Here is a 22,383-nt window from a genome sequence, read left to right as displayed (position 1 = left end):
CTTCTCTCTCTCTCTCTCTCTCTCTCTCTCCTCTCCTCTCTCTCTCTCTCCTCTCTCTCTCTCTCGTCAGCTCCTCTCTCTCCTCTCTCCTCTCTCTCTCCTCTCTCTCTCTCATATATGTTTTCTGTAGTAGTTACTGCGGAGGGAAAACAGAACAGAGGTCAGCTGTGTGTTTTCTGTGTCTGCTGCCACTGCAAAATCTAAGGCTGGCATCTCATGAGGTCAGCTAAAGGCAGGAGACCCAGCTGTTTCGGAGGCCTCGACCACACCCCTGAAACACCCCCGGGCCGGAACCACGCCCACAGCCCCACCCACCTCCCCCGGCATGCGCCGAGCCTATTCAACATAGGCTCGGCGCACGCAGGGGGAGGTTGTGGCAGGTTTTCGGGGGCTACGCGCGTACCCCTTTGAAAATCTGCCCCAGTGGGTTGCGCCAGTCCTGGCTAGGGCACAACACCTTATTGGTTGGTGAGGGAGAGTCCAAGCCAACCACCCTCTCTCCTTGTTCCCTCTTTCCCCCATCACTGCTGACTCACTGCTGCTCTCCTCCTCCTCCTGCTGGTCAGCACTGGAGAGAGCTGAAATGTGCTGCCAGCCAGCTGCTGCCTTCCTGACCTGGCCCTGGATCTCCTGTCAGAGCGCAAGATTTTGGCATGGCTATGCTGTCCAGTTTAGCTGCTTAATCCGGGGGAGGATGGGGGCAGGGGAGGAGGGATAGAGATGTTAGATTGGCAGGGAGGGTGTTGGGGTATAACATAGTAACATAGAATTGATGGCAGAAAAAGGCCAAATGGTCCATCCAAGTCTGCCCAACAAGTTTCTTAAGGGAGTAACTGCCACTCTGTGCAGGTTACCCCCATGCTTTCTGTTAAGGGTAGTGACTGCCACTCTGTGCAGGTTACCCCCATGTTTCTGTTAAGGATAGTAACTGCCACTCTGTGCAGGTTACCCCCATGCTTTCTGTTAAGGGTAGTAACTGCCACTCTGTGCAGGTTACCCCCATGTTTCTGTTAAGGGTAGTAACTGCCACTCTGTGCAGGTTACCCCCATGCTTTCTGTTAAGGGTAGTAACTGCCACTCTGTGCAGGTTACCCCCATGCTTTCTGTTAAGGGTAGTGACTGCCACTCTGTGCAGGTTACCCCCATGTTTCTGTTAAGGATAGTAACTGCCACTCTGTGCAGGTTACCCCCATGCTTTCTGTTAAGGGTAGTAACTGCCACTCTGTGCAGGTTACCCCCATATTTCTGTTAAGGGTAGTAACTGCCACTCTGTGCAGGTTACCCCCATGTTTCTGTTAAGGGTAGTAACTGCCACTCTGTGCAGGTTACCCCCATGCTTTCTGTTAAGGGTAGTAACTGCCACTCTGTGCAGGTTACCCCCATGCTTTCTGTTAAGGGTAGTAACTGCCACTCTTTGCAGGTTACCCCCATGTTTCTGTTAAGGGTAGTAACTGCCACTCTGTGCAGGTTACCCCCATGCTTTCTGTTAAGGGTAGTAACTGCCACTCTGTGCAGGTTACCCCCATGCTTTCGGTTAAGGATAGTAACTACCACTCTGTGCAGGTTACCCCCATGCTTTCTGTTAAGGGTAGTAACTGCCACTCTGTGCAGGTTACCCCCATGTTTCGGTTAAGGGTAGTAACTACCACTCTGTGCAGGTTACCCCCATGCTTTCTGTTAAGGGTAGTAACTGCCAGTTACAATCCTTAACAGAAAGCATGGGGGTAACTGCTGCTCCATGCAGGTTACCCCCATGCTTTCTGTTAAGGATAGTAACTGCCACTCTGTGCAGGTTACCCCCATGTTTCGGTTAAGGATAGTAACTGCCACTCTGTGCAGGTTACCCCCATGTTTCTGTTAAGGATAGTAACTGCTGCTCCATGCAGGTTACCCCCATGTTTCTGTTAAGGGTAGTAACTGCCACTCTGTGCAGGTTACCCCCATGCTTTCTGTTAAGGATAGTAACTGCCACTCTGTGCAGGTTATCCCCATGCTTTCTGTTAAGGATAGTAACTGCCACTCTGCTCAGGTTACCCCCATGTTTCTGTTAAGGATAGTAACTGCCACTCTGTGCAGGTTACCCCCATGCTTTCTATTAAGGATAGTAACTGCCACTCTGTGCAGGTTACCCCCATGCTTTCTGTTAAGGATAGTAACTGCCGCTCTGTGCAGGTTACCCCCATGTTTCTGTTAAGGGTAGTAACTGCCGCTCTGTGCAGGTTACCCCCATGTTTCTGTTAAGGGTAGTAACTGCCGCTCTGTGCAGGTTACCCCCATGTTTCTGTTAAATGTAGTAACTGCCGCTCTGTGCAGGTTACCCCCATGTTTCTGTTAAGGGTAGTAACTGCCGCTCTGTGCAGGTTACCCCCATGTTTCTGTTAAGGGTAGTAACTGCCGCTCTGTGCAGGTTACCCCCATGTTTCTGTTAAGGGTAGTAACTGCAGCTCTGTGCAGGTTACCCCCATGTTTCTGTTAAGGATAGTAACTGCCGCTCTGTGCAGGTTACCCCCATGTTTCTGTTAAGGATAGTAACTGCCGCTCTGTGCAGGTTACCCCCATGCTTTCTGTTAAGGATGGTAACTGCCGCTCTGTGCAGGTTACCCCCATGCTTTCTGTTAAGGGTAGTAACTGCTGCTCCATGCAGGTTAAAATTCAGACAATGCTGCATGATGAGCTTTGCTTTTGAACTAGGCTGTGGAAGCCGTCCTGTGCTTTTCCCCTTATGTCTGCTTATCAGTACCCCAGACTGTAAAAGTCAGCGCCCGAGTTGGTTGTCCTCTGAATCCAATTTCCATTTTCCCATCAAGGCAGAGAGCGATGTCAAAGAAGAAAGCAGTTGCAACAAAAGCATCAAGGCTTATTGTTTAAGGTTAGAAATCCCCATGCATATTGTTAAGGGGATTACTAACCTTAACCCCCCCCCCCCCCCCCGAGCAGGTTATCCCATGCAAGCTTCTCCTCATTTCCACCCTTCAGTTTTAGGGATCCAGTGTTTATCCCATGCGCCTTTGGATTCTTTTACTGTTTTTGTGTTCACCACCTCCTGTGGAAGGGCATTCAGGCATCCATCACCCTTTCCGTGAAGAAATATTTCCTGACATTGGTTCTGAGTCATCCACCCTAGTGTTTCATTTCGTGACCCCTAGTTCTACTGATTCTTTCCAGTGGAGAAGGTTTGTCGATTGTGCATCATGAAAACTTTTCAAGAGTCTGAAGGTCTGTATCATATCTCCCCTGCTCCTCCTCTCCTCCAGGATATACATATTTAGGTCTTTCAACCTCTCCTCATAAGTCATTTGATGGAGACCCCCCCACCATTTTGGTTGCCCTTCTCTGGACCGCCTCCCTCCTGTCTCTGTCCTTCTTCAGATATGGGCTCCAGTACTGAACGCAGTACTCCAAGTGAGGCCTCACCAAGGACCTGTACAAGGTCATCACCACCTCCTTTCTCTTACTGGTTATTCCTCTCTCTATGCAGCCCAGCGTTCTAGCTTTAGCTATCGCCTTGTCACAATGATTTACATTAGTTGTAAAGAAAAAGAAAATAAATTTTTCCAGGGGCATTCTATGCAGTAAAGAAACCCCTAACCAGTTTCAATAACCCAGGATAACTACCATCAAAACTATTCAATGGCATCATTTAACAAACCTATTTTTTTGTGTGGGAGTGAAATCTGGGATTTATACAGGTTAGGACAGAACCCCAATAAACTTTACATCCTACACCTTGAGCCCTGTACGCATGTCCTGTGTCCACAGAAAGTCCCCTAACAATAGGTCCGATGGAAGATGTGCTTAGCAGAAAACACGGTTTAATCCTAAAATTGTGTGCACATTTTTTTGCACAAACCTTTACTCCTGCTGCAACTGGAGTTTTGGGCAAAAAAAAACATGTGTGCATAGAACTGTCTGCATTGTTTAGTACCTGATGGTAAAGTAACTTGGCCAAGGTCTCAAGGAGCAACAGTGGGATTTACACGCTGGTTTCCCTAGGTTGTAGCCCGCTGCTCTAACCACTAGGCTATTCCTAAATGCAGAAAGCTGTGCTGGCTTAACACATTTTCTTAGTGCTGGAAATTTTACTCTTGCTCAGGCCGATACAGTACAGTACGCTCCGGAGCGCACCAATAGCCCACATGTTGATGGCCCTATTAGTTATTCCCGCGCGATACAGAAACGCCTGCCCAAAGGCTGGCGTTAATTTCTGCCGGCACCGGGAAAGTGTACACCGGGAGGGTGTACAGAAAAGGAGAAAAAACTGCTTTTCTGTACACCCTCCGACTTAATATCATAGCGATATTAAGTGGAGGCCCCAAAATTTAAAAAAACTTTTTTTTAAATTTTAAATCGGCTGGCGGCCTGCAGGTTGAAAGACAGACGCTCAATTATGCCGGCGTCTGTTTTCCGAACCCATGGCTGTCAGTGGGTTCGAGAACTGATGCTGGTAAAATTGAGCGTCGGCTGTCAAACCGACTGACAGCCGCCTGGGCTCGCGTTGGGAGAGCGGGCGCTCGCCTCGGAGTGCCGGCTCTCCCGCGAATTTTACTGTATCGGCCCGGCTGTGAGGTGGTTTAAAGTTTCCAATGTTAGTGTGGTGGTAGAACCTATAGCCTCCAGCTTATGCACAAAAAAAAAACAACATGGTTTATGTGCATAAATCATGTTTTCCGTACTGCGTAAATCAGTAGGAATGGGAAGGAGGGGTGTGTATGACCTAGAGTAATGTTGGGAGGGCAGAGTGTGACTCGGAGCAGAGGCGGGAGGAGTAGGTGTGTGATTGGGAGCGGAGGGGAAGGAGGGATGAGCAGTAGTGGGAGGATGGATGGTGTGGATGACAGGAGGGGAAAGTGTGAGAATGGGAGCAATAGTCTGTGTGTGTAACTGGCAGCAGTGGTTGGTCTGGGGAGGGTAGGAGGGGTGAGTGACGTGTGAACAGAAGAGTAGTAAGAAAAGGGAGGGGGGTGCCAATGGTAGCATAGTAAATGATGGCAAATAATGGATGGTCCATCTAGTTTGGCAAGTTTTTTTTTTTTTTTTAAGAGTAGTGCTAACTGCTACTCCATGTAGATCTTCCCCAAGCCTTCTGTTAAAGGTAGTAGCAACTGCCACTCCGTGTGTAGGTTACCCCCAAGCAGAAATGTAAACTTTAGGTGTAACAGAAGTTACCCCATTTATTAATTTCTATTCCACGGCCAGTAGAGATCCTCTGTATTTTGCCATGAGATAAAGGATGCCCCGGCCACTGCCCAGTGTGCTGTTTAGCATGACTCGTTTCTGCCCCGGCCTCCCTTTCTGGCACATTTACGGTGGTTTGACGTCTCAAACTCACGTCCGAGAGAAGGGCAGGGACTCGAAACACTGACGTCTGCCTCCACCGGAGGAGAGCAGCCTAGCCAGCGGCAAAAAGGAAGTGACCTCAAAAGCAGGCACTCACCGGAAGCCGGAAGGAGAGGAGATCGTTTGCCGGCACTGCAAATGAACTGACTTCAGCAGCGGCGCTGGCAAAAAAAAAAAAAAACAGTCTGGGAGGAGAGGATACTTGATCTGACCTAGCCCAGTCTTCACTCCTGTGCTGCCCGCGCTGCATCGCAGGTTTAGCAATCCACCGGCAACCGCAGCCGAGCAAAGGACTGCTTCTGCCTCTCTTCAAGGGTACAGAAGTTTGGCTGCTGTTAGTCCAGTTGAATGAACAAAAAAAGGTATCACCTTATTTATTGATGTTTTATTAACCTTTATTTCTGTGCGTTCTCTTAAAGGGGAAATGCACCTATAACTGCTGCAACTGTGAGTAATGTAGTCGAAAATACAATTTACGGCATAGAATCACTGCTTGCAGTTGTGAGATGCCTGAGTTTGAGGGGAACCAGCTGAGTGATTTGATACTGTGGAGAGACCAGCATGGGTACAGGTGCTTGAGAAGGGAGTCTGCTGGGGGGGGTGGGTGAGGGTGCCTGAGAGGGGAGAATAGGCTAGATGAGGGAGTTTGGCCAGAGGGGATTTACAAGGACGGGATCAGCTGAGGAGGGAAGATTGGTTGGGGGTTGGGGGGGAGGCAGTGGCTGGAGATGGTTTTACCAGGATGGAGGAGAAGAGACCAGTTTGAGGGATAGTTTCAGAGGTGGAGATGGGGTTTAAACCCAATATGGGGGGAATAATAGTGGGAGATTGAGAAAGTGAGTAGTGGGGGCTGAGAGCTGCCTTTTTAAGGGGGAGAGAGTCCACGGGCTGAGGACGTGGGAGTGAGCAACTGGAACTGGAGAGATGACAATAATGTTCCCTCTAACTCTGAACTGTGTGACTGGCAGGGGGCAGATGGGATGAGCTAGGGGATTAGAGATGATGGTAGAGAGGAGTTTCGATCTTGGAGGGGGTGATAGGAGAGGGCTGAGGTAAGCCTGGGAAAATTCCGGTTGCCAGGTTGCCCAGCTGCCTAAAATCGGTCACTTGGTGCTTATGTGCAGGTGAACATCTCGGGGGGAGGGGTTGGTGGAAGAGGTACCAGGTCCAGGCTGATAAAGAGCTGCCGCCGTCAGGTGGGTGGGAGAAGAGCTGTCATTTTGCAAGAGAGGCGCCGAGTCCAGCCTAGCAAAGAATCACTGCCGCCGAGGTGGGGGGTAGGGACTGTGCTCGTGTACTTTTGTTTGTGTGTAAGCATTTAATATCTGTATTTTAAGAAAGGAAAACCCAAGGTGGAATTGTGTGGGGGGAGAGGGGTGGTGGTGGTGGTGAACAAAGTAGGCATGAATGAACATGTAGCCTTTTCCTCCCTCAAGCTAAGGACCTCGTCTTATTAACCTCCTAGCTACATTTCATGAGGGCTTTTATTTATTTATTTTTTTAATTCAGTATAACTTAAATAGGGGATACAATAGGTTGAAAATAATAGATACTTAAAAGTTTACTGGATCACGGGGTCGAGATGTTTACTGTTTAAAGCCCCCTGCCACACACGTTTAGCCTCACAGCAGCAGGAATGAAAAGACGTGATTTGGTTTGTTTGCCTTTGTTGCTGGTTTCCTGCATGCTTTTTTTTATTTTTTCCAGCTTGCATAGATAAAACTTTAGCAGTGAGACAGAGGAGCGTTAAAGGGCCAGGCTTTGTGAGGGTAAGAGCTCCCTTTCTCGTCTGGGGTTGGTTGGGAAGGTGGAACTTTCCCTCCTGGCTCTCAGCACTTCTGCCTCCAGACTCCTGGCTCCCCGGTGGTGAGGGGGAAACGTTTTCTCACTTTATCCGGATAACCTGCTGCAATATTAACAGGACCCAGAAATGATCTGTGCTGCCACCAGTTCGGCTGTGCTTCCACAGTGGGGAGCAGCGTGGGATCCAGTGCTGATTTAGGCTACCTTCTCTGCTCCATTTCCTCGTTTCAGATAAATGATAATTCAACCCCTTTTGTGTCTGCCCTTTGTTCTACAGTGTCCTGTTTTATTTTCGGGCTGGGTGGGGGGCTTAGATTAGGGAGCTGATTTGCACTGTGCTCTGTCTGCTCCAGGTTCACCTCCTTCCCTACAAGTTGCCTTGAGGGGAGACTGGAGCAGGCCACTCCTGCTCTGCCTCTTAAGACTGAAAAACAAACGGAGGGTTTCTGTTCCAGCACACACCCCCATCAAGCTCTGAAAATAAATGCTGCTATGCCAAACTGGCCCTTGGCAGAGCCTCACTTATTTTCTAGGCGTCACTAACCACGATGGGTTGGGTTTTTTTTAAAATGTTAATTTACAAATGTAGAGCAGGCAGGAGTCCCACGGCTCTTAACAAAGAAAGATAGGGAATGTGATTTGAAACTTACCTGGCAGATAAAGAAAATTACTCTTGTCCAGTAGCTGAACAAATTCTCTTATTCCACCTAAAGGCCTTGTTGGAGGATGGTGTCGTGATGCAAAACGTGTTTGACTTTTATGGATATGAATAGTAAAACTTATAATGCAGGTTTCCATAAGCCTGTTGAGGATATGTTAGGGGCCCCTATTTAGTCAGTGTCTCTCTGTGACTGTATCTTCTCATGCTGTGAATCCTCCCATTAAGGCAGAAGCTCTCTGCTTGTGATCTGGTTAACAGCAATGCTGTAAGCAGACTTGTGGTTCTGTATCGGTCGCCAAGGCCACAAAAAAGGCAAGTAATTATGTAAAGCCTAAAGGGAGGATGCAGGAAATGTGTGGATGTGGGCAAAGTGCTATAGCTTTGAGGTAATCTAATAATTTTGTGCATCAGATCTTGCAACACTGGTTCTTTACACCAGGTTTTATAAGGTGCTCTTTTTTTTATCACAGTGCCTCCCAAAACACTTTACAGTATGTAAATTAAGAAACAAAAAGCATGCCAGTACTGTGATGGAATTCTTAAAGTCGATGGCGGCAGCAGATTCTTCGAGAAATGAGTGAAATGTTGAATTAGATTTAGCAGTTGAAAACAGCATTGATACAGATTCTTCTTCAGTTCACGAGTCTCCTTCGGATCAAGATGTTGTTAAGAATGAAGAGATCTTGAGATCTTTTGGCAGAGAATTCAAAGCAGGCTAGTAAGAACTATGAGGGAGCCGGTCATTGACACCTGTCATTATTATAGGCTTGGATGTAGAGGAGGATAAATATGAAGCAGCGTAGAAGTGCTTTTGCACCTGGCAATTTTATTGGGTAAAAAAAGCAATATTAATGCACTGGGTGAGTGACTCTCCGCCCAACATATCGCTGTGGGAGCAGTTAATGGTAATATACTTCTGTAATGAATCTCTGAGTTTTAGGCAGAAGCAGACAGCAAAGGCAAAGTGATCTCTCCAAATATGGAACAATTTTTGCAAAACATTTGGTGGAAACTCAATATGTTACAGCAACATTTCAAGCACATCTTGCTTAACAGAGACCAAAAAACTGAGGGGCCAATGCAATACAGTGCGTTCAGCCTAGCACACAGCTTGCTGTGCACTTGGACATGTGTTTGATGCGCTAGAATAACTCCCAATGCAATAATGGGATTAGCACATCCACAAAGCACATCCAAACCAGCACATAGCTAACAGCACTCATCACATGTAAATGCCATGTAGATGAGGCTATTACGCCGATGCAAGAAATCACCATGTGCCCAATGCACAGTTTTAATATGCAAAACCTAACGCCAGCCCCTTCACATGCTCCAATCCACCATAAAAAAAAGCCAAAAATAAGTCGAAGGAACCAAAGGGAGCAGCATGAAAAAAAAAAATCTTGACGACTGTCAAGTTAGGAAAACTGGCGCTCAATTAACGAGCATCCATTTTCCTAACGGTGCACAGCAACATATCCTGGGCACCCAATGCCATGGAGCCACTAGGGCCACACTTATATTGCATTGGCCCGAGTGTGTGTGTGTTTGATCACTGACCAGTGAATATGGGAGGGGAGTGTGATTAATTTGTCAGGGGGTGCTAATGGTTGGGTATATTATATAAAATTTAAAAAAACTTGAGACTGGTTGCTTATCAGGTAAACTTGAGATTTGTGCACTGTGTGGTTATGTATTGTTCTTGAGACTTATGTTTTATATGACACATGCTATGTCTCCTGAATAAACATTTATTTAAAAAAAAAAATATATATATCTCTGAAGAAACTTCAAGTGGAATACTGACAAAAGGGAAAATTCCAGATACGCCACTTACCAGTATTTTAGAATCTCCATTTCCTAGCGTGTAGACAGATGGACTCAGGACCAGTGGGTTTATGCTCCCCTGCCAGCAGATAGAGCAAGCGAACGTTACAGTATACATAACTCTGCAGTAACCCCAGCCTACCACTATTCTCCGTCTCCAGCAGATGGTGAACATGCATCTCTTTGTGGGGATTGCTTTGAGCTTTTTGCAAGGAGAAATTTGAAATTCTAAATTCAGGAAAAGAAAACCCCAGTCTCCTGCGGTGATACCTAAAGGTCCCTCCCCCAGCCTAGAATTCCTGAGGCGATTTCCGTGGTCCCTCAGAGGTGTGGCTTGGTCCGGTAGCCGGGTTTCCTGGCGTGGACGTAGCTGCTAGTTCAGCTGAAAGACTGAGTGCGGTGGTGACGGCAGATGCCCTCTCCCCCTGCAGCAAGTCTCTGTGCTCAGCCGGTAAGCGCTGAGCTCAAGTAAGGTTAAAAAACTCCTCTGTCAGAGACAGAGGAGTTTTAGGACTTCCTCCGGTCTCCGTGCACAGTGTCAACGTTCGTTCCTGCTCCCCTGGTGGGCTAGGCTCCGCACTTAGGATTTTTTCTTGCATGCCACAGGGTAGGTCGAGGTGCCCATTTTCACGCACTCTTGTATGTGTTCTGCTGCCCTCTATAGGCCACTGGTGTGTGAAGTATGTTGGCTCTGTGCATACATTTTATGTGCACAAACATTTTTATGCGCTTAACTTGGCGTACAGGTTGTACATGCATCCTCGGGATGTATTCATGGTGTCCCCTTGCCACTTTCCTTAGAAGAAGCAGGCAGTGGAGTTCATGCTTCAAAGGCTCCTCAGACTGAAGGTTGTGGTTCCGGTGCCCATGTCTCAAAGTATGGGGCGATATTCCATTTACTTTGTTGTGCCCAAGAAAGAGGGCTCCTTTCATCCTATCTTGGATCACAAGAGTGTCAACAGGCACTTGAAGGTGACTCATTATCAAATGGAAACCTTACGCTCTGTAATAATGGCGGTGCAGTCGGGGGAATTTCTGACCTCCTTGGATCTGTCAAAGGCTTACCTTCATATCCTCATCCGATTAGAACACCAACGCTTTCTACGTTTTGTGGTGTTGGGACGCCATTATCAGTTTCGGGCGCTGCCTTTTGGCCTCACCACCGCTCCTAGACCATTTTCCAAGATTATGGGGATGGTAGTGGCGGCTTTGTGAAAAGAGGGAATCCTGGTGCACCCATATTTGGACGACTGGCTGATTCAAGCCAAGTCTCAGGAAGAGAGCCGCCTGGTGACACACAAGGTGATCTCCTTATTGCAGGAGCTCGGTTGGGTGGTGAACCTGACCAAGAGCAATTTTCAGCTATCCTAGTTGTTGGAGTATCTGAAGTTCCGCTTCGACATGGGACAGGATAGAGTTTTCCTATCGGAAGCTCAGATCCAGGGACTGATGTCTCCAGTGCGTCAGTTGATGAACACATATGCCCGACAGTGTGGTCCTACCTACAGGTACTCAGTTTGATATCCTGGAAGTGGTGCCATGGGCAAGGGCGCATATGCGTCCTTTTCAGCGCTTTCTGCTATCTCATTGGAACCCACAGTCTCAGGATTATGCGGTTCAGCTCCACTTGCTGATGGAAATCTATTTCCACCTCCAGTGGTGGTTGCAGGAGGATCATCTGAGAAAGGGAGTTCCCTTGTCTTCTCCGGCCTGGTTGGTACTCTTGCCAGATGTGAGACTCCATGGTTGGGGGGTTTACTGTCTGGAGTTAACAGCCCAGGGACGCTAGAGTGCCGCTGGAACATCAATTGCCTGGAGCCCTAGGTGATATGGCTGGCATGCTTGCAATTCAGCCATAGGCTGCGGAATCAAGTGGTTCGCGTGATGTTGCACAATGCGATGGTGGCCTATATCAGTCACCAGGGAGGAACCAAGAGCCAGCAAGTGTTGCAGGAAATAGACCAGCTAATGGAATGGATGGAAGGTCATTTGCAGATGATCTCGGCCTCTCACACTGCAGAAAAGACAACATAAGAGCGGACTATCTCAACAGGGAGAGTCTGGACCAAGGAGAGTGGGTGTTGTCAGCCAAGGCATTTCAGCTGATTGTGGATCATTGGGACCTTCCATTCTTAGACTTGCTGGCGACTTCTCGAAATGCAAAGGTTCCTCTCTTCTACAGTCGCAGGAGAGTTCCGTGGTCCCTGGGAATAGACTATCTTATACAGGTCTGGCCGGAAGACAGATTGCTTTATGCCTTTTCTCCATGGCCTTTGCTGGGTAGGATAATTTTCAAGATTGAAGGCCACAGGGGGCTAGTACTTCTGGTGGCACCAGACTGGCCCAGGAGTCTGTGGTATGTGGATTTGCGATGACTCCTAGTGGCGGTCCCCCTTTGTCTGCTGCTGCACATGGATCTGCTTCAGCAGGGAACGGTTCTTCACGAGGATCCGACTCAATTCTGTCTTATGGTTTGGCCCTTGAGAGGGCTCGCCTGTTAAAGTGTGGTTATTCCTCTGCAGCGATTGCCACTTTATGCTGTGCTCGCAAGTTCTCCACTTCCTTGGCTTATGTGCAGGTTTGGAGAGTTTTTGAGGCCTAATGTGAGGAGCAGGGTGTTCTTCCTCGTTCAGTTAAGATCCCTCTTATTCTGGATTTTTTACAGGGTGGACTGAATAAAGGCTTGGCCCTTAATTCCTTGAAGGTGGAGGTTGTTGCTCTTGCCTGTTTCAGAGATCTAGTGAATGGTGTTTCCTTGTGTCATCCTGATGTGGCCCTTTTTTTGAAGGGAGTGAAGCACTTTAGACCTCCCTTGAGATTACTGGTTCCATTGTGGGGTTTTAATTTGATGCTGGACTTTTTGGCTGGCCCTGCGTTCCGACCACTCGTAGCCTTTCCTTATGGTTGTTGACTTTGAAGACTGTGTTCCTGGTAGTTATATGTTCTGTGCATTGGATTTCTGAGCTGCAGGCCTTGTCTTGCTGGGAGCCGTTCCTTCGGGTGACTCTAGGGGTGTTACAGCTGTGTATTGTTCCATCCTTCCAAATTAGTCTCAGACTTTCATTTGAATTAGTCCATCTCCTTACCATCCCTGGATAAGGTCAGGGATGCAGAGGAGTTTCGCCTTTTGTTAAGCGTCTTGTTGTGCGGTATCTGGAGGTCTTTGAGTCTTTTCGAAAGACGGATCGCCTGTTTGTTCTCGGGAGGATGCAGCCTTTGCAGGTGCAGTGTTGACTGGACCGCAGGCAGCCTCCCACCCTGTTGGGGAGTAGCTTTGGTACATCCCACTGTCTTAAGTCCATTTGTCTACACACTAGGAAATGGAGAAATTACTTGCCTCTTTATTTCGTTTTCCTTAGTGTAGACAGATGGACTCAGCATCCTGCCATCGGCTGCTGCATGAGTATGTTAAGTCCTCCTATGGGGCTCTGGGTCCTAAAGGATTACTGGTTCATCCAGTCCCTAGATTGGGGTACCTAGAATCTTATGTGAGTTCAGTGTTTATGGTTGGTTGAGTACAGTTCTGGTTACCTGTTTTCAATCATGTTTTTAATCAAGTTTTTTGCTAGTCTGTCCAGTTGCTTTTGAAGAGAATACTGGCAGGCTGGGGCCACTGCAGGGTTATGTATACTGTGACGTCAGCTTGCTCTGTCTCCATCTGCTGGCAGGGAAGCATAAACCCACTGGTCCTGAGTCTATCTGTCTACACTAAGAAAAACAAAATTATCAGGTAATATCTTCATTATTGCCAAAAAAAAAAACAAAAAACTGCATTCCAAATTTTTTAAAAACAATTTATTTGTATGGGACCAAGTGAAATAAAAATTATGATTTTTTGAAAATGTCTTTCTAAAACCAAAATCACAGTGGAAAATGGTGAGAAGCTGCAAAAGAACTGGCTTGTCTATTCTAAAGTGACAACAAAGCCTTCTGCTTTTGTTGTACATTATTTCATATTGGTGCAGGTTCTTCACTTGGGAGTACTCGCTACAATGATTGGAAATGCATGAGTGACATTCTTTATGCAATATGAAAGATCACCCAACCCATACTTGGATGGAAATGGAATCGAGATTAAAATTAGTGCATCTATGCTGAGTATCAGTGGGTTATAAATCGAGCAGCATTTGCTATCTATCATGCTGTTTTTGTCAAAGCACAACCTGACTTTGAGGCTCTAGTGACAAATTGTTTAGAGAAAAAAATAGATATTTTCTAGGGTTTGTGGAGCTTCTTGGCATGTACGATGATGTGTTGCAGGAACATTTGAAAACCTCAAAACAGATCCTTAATGATACTTATATAACTGTCTTTGTTCTACTCCCAGATCCTCATGTAAGAGTGCAAAGGATTAACTATTGACAGAACAATTTGACAAAAAAATTTTTGTTGGAAGGAGCGGAACGTTTCATATATATTATCATAAATCCCCACCAGGGGTAATATGACTGATTATAATCATAAACGTCCCACCTCCGACCAATATATGTGATGAATGTGCAAAATGTGCTACAATCCACAAACTTTTTGTTGGATAATTTTTTGTCTATTGCTATAAAACATTATGCATAATTGATTGCAGTGAAACAAATCACTTCAGATTTAAGTGCAGTGAAACGCTCCTCGTAGCCTTGTGTACTAATCCCAACGAAGGGTAAAAAATCTCCACAGCCGCTGATGGCACGACCTAGAACGGCTTGATAGGCAGTCTCTTATGGCTTGGGAATAAGCTCATACAACACCCCGACTTATCTGGTGGTTGAGCGGGTCACCGACGTAGCCACGTTTCAGGTCCACATTGAGACCTTTCTTCAGGGAGTTTGTCCTCTTGCGATGTGTCGTCGGTCAGTGTTGGGCCATGCCTGCTAGGTTCCTGGCGTGAGTCTGGAGACTCTATCCAAGGCAGGAACATTTGAGACATATACCCATGAAACAGTGTATTGATTACTACTGCAGTAAAAATATACAGAATGGACTGACTAGTGTAATAGGAAGCAGATTATTAGAGAGCTTACAAAATCGATTAGAAATGCTAAATATTTTTCTGTCATACTTGATTGTACTCTTGACATGTCATTTTGAAAAGATGTTTTGTTGTGAGATTCATAGATGAAGATAAAAGGACCAGCGTCGTAAAGGAACATTTCTTAGAATAGAAGACAGCTAGCAACTCAACTGGCGAAGGTCTTACAGAACTTTTACTGAACACCTAAAGAGAGAATAACATAGACTTCAAGGACTGCGAAAGTCAAGGCTATAACAGTGGTGCTGATGCAAAGGGCAAAAATAAAGGTGTCCAGGCAAGAATATTGACAATTGACAACCTTCATTTGTACCCTGTGACGATGGAGTGGTTTCAGATGCAGCCGCATTGTCAAAACAACATATTGTATGTTAGTGCATTTCTTTCGTTTTCTGCTTCAGTTCAAAGATGGAAAATTTTGACAGAACATGTATCCAACTTTACTATGAAATCACTAATCAGTGGGAAAGACTACTAAACAGTGTGAAGGATATACACTATCAAACTAAAGAAGTCCATGATACCCTGATAGAAGTAGCAAAGTTACCTCAAGTGGATGTAGGTCTTTGATACAAAGCACAATGTCTAGCAAACCAACTGTTGGACTTCGTTTTTAATATCAGTTATAATATGGTATGCCATACTATTTCAGGTTAATATCACGAGTAAAGTACACAAAGCCATGATATGGATATAGCAACTGCTACTACACTCATGAAAAAAATGCTTTTGAGTTCATGACCTTCTATAGAAACAATGTTTTAACAGATGCGATTATCACAGCCAATCTGCGATTATCACAGAATCTCTTGATGCCGAAACAACTTTCAAGGAGCCTCCATACAAATGTTGCAAGAAAAGGCAACTTCAATACAAGGGTCATGACGAGGAGTTTGCCAGTGCAGAAACCATTTTCAAACACAATTTCTTCTATGCCCCTGTCGACATAGCTTGTGTATCAGTTGAACAACTATTTGAACAGCTTGACACAGAAATACATGGGGAGTTTTGTACAGTTTAGAGGAATTGCAATCAAACTGTATGGATCCTATGGAACCCTCTCTGATGGCTACTGCTCTGTTAAAATGGCATAGAACTTTGTGATGAGCTAATCCAATTACGGGATGTTACCTCCCAGAAAAGGCTCCCTGTGAGATGTTTTCCAATATATACATGATATGAATTTAAGTGATGCTTTCTCAAATGCTTGCGTAGTGCTGCAATTACTCCTGAGACTTCCAGTTGTGGTTGCTATTGGTGAATGTAGCTTTTCAAAATTAAAACTAATCAAAACATACCTGTGATCTAGCATGGTAGCTGAAAAGCTCAGCTCACTTGCTATACCATCCTTAGAGAATGACATTGCTAAAAATCTTGATCTTTGTCACTGTGAGGCAGTTTACTGAGATAAAAGTTCATAGATTCAAGTTTTGTTTATTTTCTGATATAAGGAAACATTCCTAATTTTGGGGATATTGATTATAATATTATCAAGACTGCTATTTTGCTTTGGGTTTTTCTGAATACTTTTCTTTCGAAAATTGATGTCTGAATCTTGATGATGATCTGAATTGGTCATTGTTATTAAGAATATTTTATTAAGTTGTGTTTTTAAGGTTTGATATTTCTCGTGATTGTGTTATTTGGAAGAGTGTTGGTATTGAGTCTGTATTGTAATTTTGCATTAACTGGTATTTGATTTTTTTTTTTAGTATTGAATTGACTTATTTGAATTTGTTGATAGAGATATTAAATTTTGATATGCCATGACATACTTTAGTTATTGCAATAAGCATGGACAAAAATAAAGTTACTTTGAAAATGTTTAGTCTGCTTGCCATTATAAACAATAAAATATGCATATTTCATACAAATATATGTGATGGGTGGGTGCTATCAACGATTTTTGTCCAGGGCATCTTTTGCCCTACATCCGGCCCTGGAAGAGGGAGCAGTGTGTCACCGGGAGCAATGGCAGGAAGGGAGAGGGTGGGGTATATAATTGGGAGCCACGGAGAAGGCAGGGGGAGGGAAGGGCGGTGTATGACTAGCACCTATGGTGGGAAGGGGTGATGTGTATCCTGAAGCAGCAGTGAGGGACGGGGAGGGAGAGGAGGCCAGCTAAGTGTGACCAGGATCAGTGGCAGGAATGAGCAGAATGTGACTGGGAACTAAGGTCAGGTGGGCGCTGTGTGACAGAGGGTGGTGTATGATAGTAGTGGGAGGGGACGGTTCATGACCAGGAACATCGATGGGGGAGGGGGGCCGAGCAAATGGTGGCAGGAGCAGCGTGTGACCAGGAGGGGGTGGTATGCAGCAGGGCATGGGCGGAGGAGGGTGGGTGTGACTTAAGATCAGTGGCGGGAGGAGGAAGGATCATTGTGTGATGGGGTAGTGGGGGTGGTGTGTGACCTGGAGTTGTTGTGGGAGGGAGGAATGGGCAATGAATGAAGGGGGGGAGCACTGGTAAGAGGGGACAGTGTGTGACCTGGAGGTGGACGGTGAGCAACCGGAAGCAGTATGTGGCTGGAAACAGAGGTGGCCTCTTTCTCTCTCTCTCACACACACGCACTTCTCTGATCAGCACAAGGTTGCTGGCCCTGACGTCAGTGGTGATGTAATAATAGCCAAGCTCCCGGCACAGCCAATAGACTGTTGAGGAGTTCTACTCCCCATCAATGGGAGCGAGTCGGACAGTTCTGCGGTCCTGACTACTTTCAGGCTGTCTGCGATAAGAGGGCCGCCATAGGTCGCACGGTGCTTGCTGCTACTGCTGCCAGCGTCACGGCGGAGACCCGATTTACACCCTTCAACAGCTGCCTCCCTTTTGAGCATGGGGACCAGGAATAAAAATGTCCTCTGGCCAAGCAAGGAAGAGGAAAAACGCCAGCTAGCGCAGAGTGTGTTGTGAGCAGGGACGGGGGTGGGAGCGGGGATGGGGAGACACAAGAGGCTAGAGAAGGCTTCCTCAGAAGTCGGACCATTTATTTTCTGCCGGTTCATGTCAGAAACGGGGGGGGGGGATCTGGTCGGAGTGGTCTGCCCTTGCTATGCCCATGCCAGTGTGAAAAGCTGCTGAGGGAAGGAGACCCACAGAGGGGGGAGAGTAGAGCCTGGCTGATGTGGGAGGTCGGGTAAAGGAAACAAAAGTGTGAAACACGGCAGTCAATGGTGGCTCCAGAAATTTTGGAATGGGGGGGGGGGGGGGGAAGACAGAGAATTTCAGGGTGAGGTAAGTGCCAAGTACCTTTCCCTTCAACCAAAGCGGTCCACCCCTCTCTCCCCCATCGCTAGAGCCACCCCTGTGGCGAGGCTTGCCAGCACATAATGTCCTCTGGGTTTTCTGATCTGACCTGGCTGAACTTAAAAGGTGAGCTCAGCACTCTCTTGGCACAGATGACTTGTGGGCTATTTGCCTACTTCCTAACTTCCATCCTCGTTGATCCCATAGTTAAAAGTTTTTTGTTTCTGTCTTCCCTACTAAAGATCCACCTCTTCCCCCCCCCCCCCCCCTCCCATAATGCATTTGTTTTTATGGTGGGATGAAACCTTCTCCCTCCTACTCATCAGGCTTCCCAGGTGCTGATCGATACTGAGGTGTGGGAGTTTTGCGACCCGTGGCTTGTAAACCTTCAGCCCTACAAGCCCGAACGATAAGCAGTAGTACTGAAAGTAAAACGTTGCCGCCAGCCTCCTGTGAATGGGGGTATTCAGTATGAAGCATCTCCAAAATTAATAGCTTACCAGAATTTGCTTGGTAGGCGTGCATGCTAAAACGTCCTCATCCTCATCTGAATGATTATGGGAACCGCTGTGTCTTAAAATAGCTTGTTTAAGCTCCATGGAACTGGACTTGTCTGCATTTTATGTATCTGTACCGCACCGTGTGCATCGAATAACACTCTAGAAATGTTACTGACCGTGCCTTTGAAAACAGGAAAGGGCTCAGTTTGCACTTTTGCCTTCACCAAATGATAAGGAAGCTCTAAGGCGCTGATGAGGGGATCTTTCATCAGTTGTAACGATGGTAATAACTGCTTGTTTTATCTTTTTTTTTCTCTCCCTTTTCTCAGCATGTAAAAGCTAGATCTACAGACTCATCTGATTGCACTACAACAGGAAGGTGAATCCACCTTAAGAGCTGAGCCCCCCCCCCCCCCTCCCCCCAGCATGCCCGGGACTGTGAAATGGCTGGACAGCTGCAGCGGCGGCAGTTACGAATCGCAGAAGCAATGCCGGAAATCCTCCTTCGCCTTCTACCAGGCTGTGAGAGACCTGCTGCCAGTCTGGGTCCTGGAGGACATGCGGCTGATGGAGGTGCTGCACTGGGAGGAAGGCGGCAGGGTGAGCACCTACACCCCGTCCGAGGCATTGCTGTACGCCGTGGTACACGACCACCAGCCCTATGCCCACTACCTACTGAGCCACTTCCCCACGGAGGCCTTGGCCGGGCCCAGCAAGAGCTTCGGCTGCTGCCAGGCCTCCGCACCGCACCTGGCCATGGCGGTCCGCTACAACCGTGCCAGCATCCTGCTCCGGATCCTGAAAACCATCCAGGAGTTCCCCACGGGCCAGCGGGACCTCTACGTGAATCGGCGGGGGTGTGCCGGCGTGGAGGGCGGCAAAACCCCGCTGCACGTGGCTTGCGAGCTGCTTCGGCCCGAGTGCCTGGGCCTGCTGCTGGGACACGGCGCATCGCCCTGCGCGCTGGACGGCGGCGGGAACGCCCCCCTGGACATCTTGCTGCAGCGGGTTGCCGAGAACCGGCAGGACTTGGGCGCCGAACTGCTGTGCCTGGATTCCCTCTTGCTCTTCTTGCCCGGGGAGCTGCGCTTTCGGAGCCGCCGGCAGCTGCTGGAAGGCAAGGAGCTCTGGCGGGACCTGCTGGGGGAGCCTCTCTTCCTGTGGCTGTCAGGCTCGGGGCCCCCCTCCCTCTTCACCTGTTCAATGCAAGTTTTAATCCGTTCCCTCTCGCCGGCACAGTTCCCTGAAGCTTTAGACGAGCTGCCCTTGCCATCATTCCTGAAACCTCTGGATTTGAAATGGAAAAACTAGAGCGGCGATGGTCTACCTCCCGCCTCACCCACCCGCCAAAACTGACTTCTGTTGTGTGGAAATGCACTGGGGACTCTGCTTAAGCTGCATCTCGATAAAGTGGTAGCACTCTAGCTGCCAGAAAACATATTGACTGGATTCTTTTTTAAAATTATAATATAGATTATATATATATATATATAGAGAGAGATATATATATAAATATTAAGCACTTTACATACCAGATCTTTGGTTTGGAAAAAAAAGGTATTTGCATGCTGCATCTAAGATCAGAAACGTTTTGTCTGATTATACCAAATTCAGTATGGCTCCTAGACCACGGCACTCGCATGATGCAGTTTTAAGAGTAAGTATAGTAAACCAGTTGCACTCATTCCTGGTCACTCCCCAAGCCAGCGGTTAACCTGCCGCCCTAAGCTTTTGTGATACTTATCCTTTTCTCTGATGTAAAAGAACACTAGTGAGGGAAGAGCCACAGCAGACTCCCGCACCACAGCTTGTGGCCTAGACCCGCTGCTTTCTCACCTGGCCGACTGTATCGGGGACAAATGCCTGGGGATGGGGGGGCCCTGTGTACAAAATATTCAAAACTGGCTCCCGGGCCCTGCGGCACCACCTTTCTATTTCAAACCCCTTTGAAATTATGTGGTGCAAATACCGAAAAGCTGACATGACAGCCGGCAGTCCTGCTAGGATAGAGGCAGGAGTCTGCTGTCTTACCAAATCAGAAAGCATAACAGCAAAAATGCAAACTAGCACGGTTGGCTTTGAATTATTCATGTGGCGTTAGCAGCCCCTCAGATTGACTGACTGGGACCATTTTATATGCTCACGATAAAGCTGCTCCATGCGACTTGTTTGTGTTTAAGCTGCTAACACTCCTGCATTTATTTCATACGACAGTTTCCCCCGTATTTCTCAGAACATGCAAGTCCTCCTTTCTGGAAGTTTATTGCTGAACTGATTTAGCTGCTTTTTCTGGTCCTTCTGGCATGTATAAATTGAGGACTGGTGTGCTGTTTATAACAGAAATAAATAGTGGGAAATATGCACTTTTAGGCAGCTTTGGACTTACTGTTCTATTGAAAGGTTAGGGTGAGGTTAAAGCACTTTGGGGGCCGATGCAATTATGTGCGCTGAGAGCGGGTGCTGACTTTTCAGCGCCCGCTTTTTTAATGCACGCATGGCCCCCGCAAGAGGGGGCGCCATGCAATATGGAAATTAGGGGGTTGCGCCTCCTTCCTAACGCAACCCGCCTCAGCTGCCGGCGGTAAACTCGGCCTCGGTTTTCATAACCTGCCTGTCTGCCAGTAATGAAAACGGCCACCGAGTTTATCGGATGCATTAGGGGGTGGATTAGCGCCTATTTATCCCACATCGAACTGTGGGTTGTACAGTGCACTCAGCCCCTTTGAGCTTGTAGCACGTGAGATGCTACATTTAATGAAGTTGTTGTCACAGTATTTTCATAGGGTTTCTGTCAACTCCTGGGCTTTAATTGGAAAGACCATGGACTACACAAAAAACCATCCACCCCCTTCAATTCAACCTTTACAAATGAACATATTTTTGGCATCTGCTGCCATTCTAAAAAATAAAAAAAGGCTGGCTCTGTGTGTAAGCAATGCCACGAGTACATCCCTCCATCCTGTGGATCTAGCAGCCTAAACAAAGCAAGCAGAATCTTCTGCAATTATCATTTAACCAAAACTGGCACCTTCTGAATTTTCAAAACCATAGCTTAAAAACAGTATGAACTGGAATAACAGTAATCCCTTCCCCTGTTCTCTGATTCCACACAGCGCAGGCACAGAGTCAAGGTGAGGGATCATGTGACGCTGCTGTCCTGCCTCGTGCTTGTAATCCAGTATAGGCATGCTCCATTAATAAATAGCATCTTCCACGGAAATCAAAAAAATGTATTGGCTTTGTAAACTGAGAAGTACATTAGTCTGAGTTTTAAAGATAAGATGAGTAATCACATCTAAATAAATATGAACCACTATTTTCCAGGAAACAGCTACATTTTGCAGAAGCAAAGAATTGCTGAGTAACCGTATCACAAATTCTGGTGGTGGATTTGCTTCAATCTGTAACCACTTTTAGCTAGCAAAGAAATGACTTGCTGTTCCAGTTGCCCCCGTTTGATTCTTCTATCCACCCACTTATTGTGTAAGCTTGAGCAGAACTGGGTTTAAGATCTGTGCATCCACAGGCGCGGAAGAGTTCCCCCCAGGGATCCCAGGGTTTGTGAGGAGACTCCAGCACGGGATGCCTCTCTCCCTGCCTGAAGGAGATTGTGCTCTGGTACCCTACAGTGGCAACAAAAAAAAAGCACTCGCAGTGGTCCTTTCGGCCTGCATGGGCTCTGTGGTAGCCCTATCCCCTGCTTCCTAAGCAAACCTGTGCAAGGGGTTAGGCCACTGCAGGACCTGGCAGTGGGGAGGGGGGCTTCCTCATACTTTCACTTTTCTTTTTGGCTGCTGTGAATATCGGCTTACGTGCACACTGGCCTTTACTTTTCTGTACCATCTCAATTTCAAGCCTGGCTGGCATCATGAGACCTTTAAAATCTGACACCATAGGCAGCTGCCGGAGTTTGTGGGCCTTTACTTAACCTTCCTCTGCTCAGCTTAGGGCCCTATTTGCCAAGCATTTTCCCCATGCACACAAAATG

The 22,383-nt window shown here is 47.1% G+C and overlaps 1 protein-coding gene across 5 annotated transcripts; it reads left to right on the top strand.

The window, feature by feature from the left end:
* Positions 1-5,344: 5,344 nt before the first annotated feature.
* Positions 5,345-21,315, top strand: ANKRD9 (ankyrin repeat domain 9). Of its 5 annotated transcripts, none has more exons than XM_029597984.1 (2): positions 5,345-5,699; positions 18,725-21,315. In XM_029597984.1, the coding sequence occupies exon 2, from the start codon at positions 18,822-18,824 to the stop codon at positions 19,704-19,706; it is 885 nt and encodes a 294-aa protein (XP_029453844.1). In that variant the 5' UTR covers positions 5,345-5,699; positions 18,725-18,821; the 3' UTR covers positions 19,707-21,315. The 5 variants fall into 5 exon arrangements, with proteins under 5 accessions (XP_029453844.1, XP_029453848.1, XP_029453846.1 ...); XM_029597988.1 differs by lacking the exon at positions 5,345-5,699 and adding an exon at positions 6,204-6,533; XM_029597986.1 differs by lacking the exon at positions 5,345-5,699 and adding an exon at positions 6,204-6,607.
* The last annotated feature ends 1,068 nt before the right edge of the window (positions 21,316-22,383 follow it).

The sequence above is a fragment of the Rhinatrema bivittatum genome, chromosome 4 (genome assembly GCF_901001135.1).
Source record: "Rhinatrema bivittatum chromosome 4, aRhiBiv1.1, whole genome shotgun sequence".
Lineage (NCBI taxonomy): Eukaryota > Metazoa > Chordata > Amphibia > Gymnophiona > Rhinatrematidae > Rhinatrema > Rhinatrema bivittatum.
The sequence above is the reverse complement of the archived record's forward strand: the minus strand, read 5'-3'. Positions and strand labels throughout refer to the sequence as shown.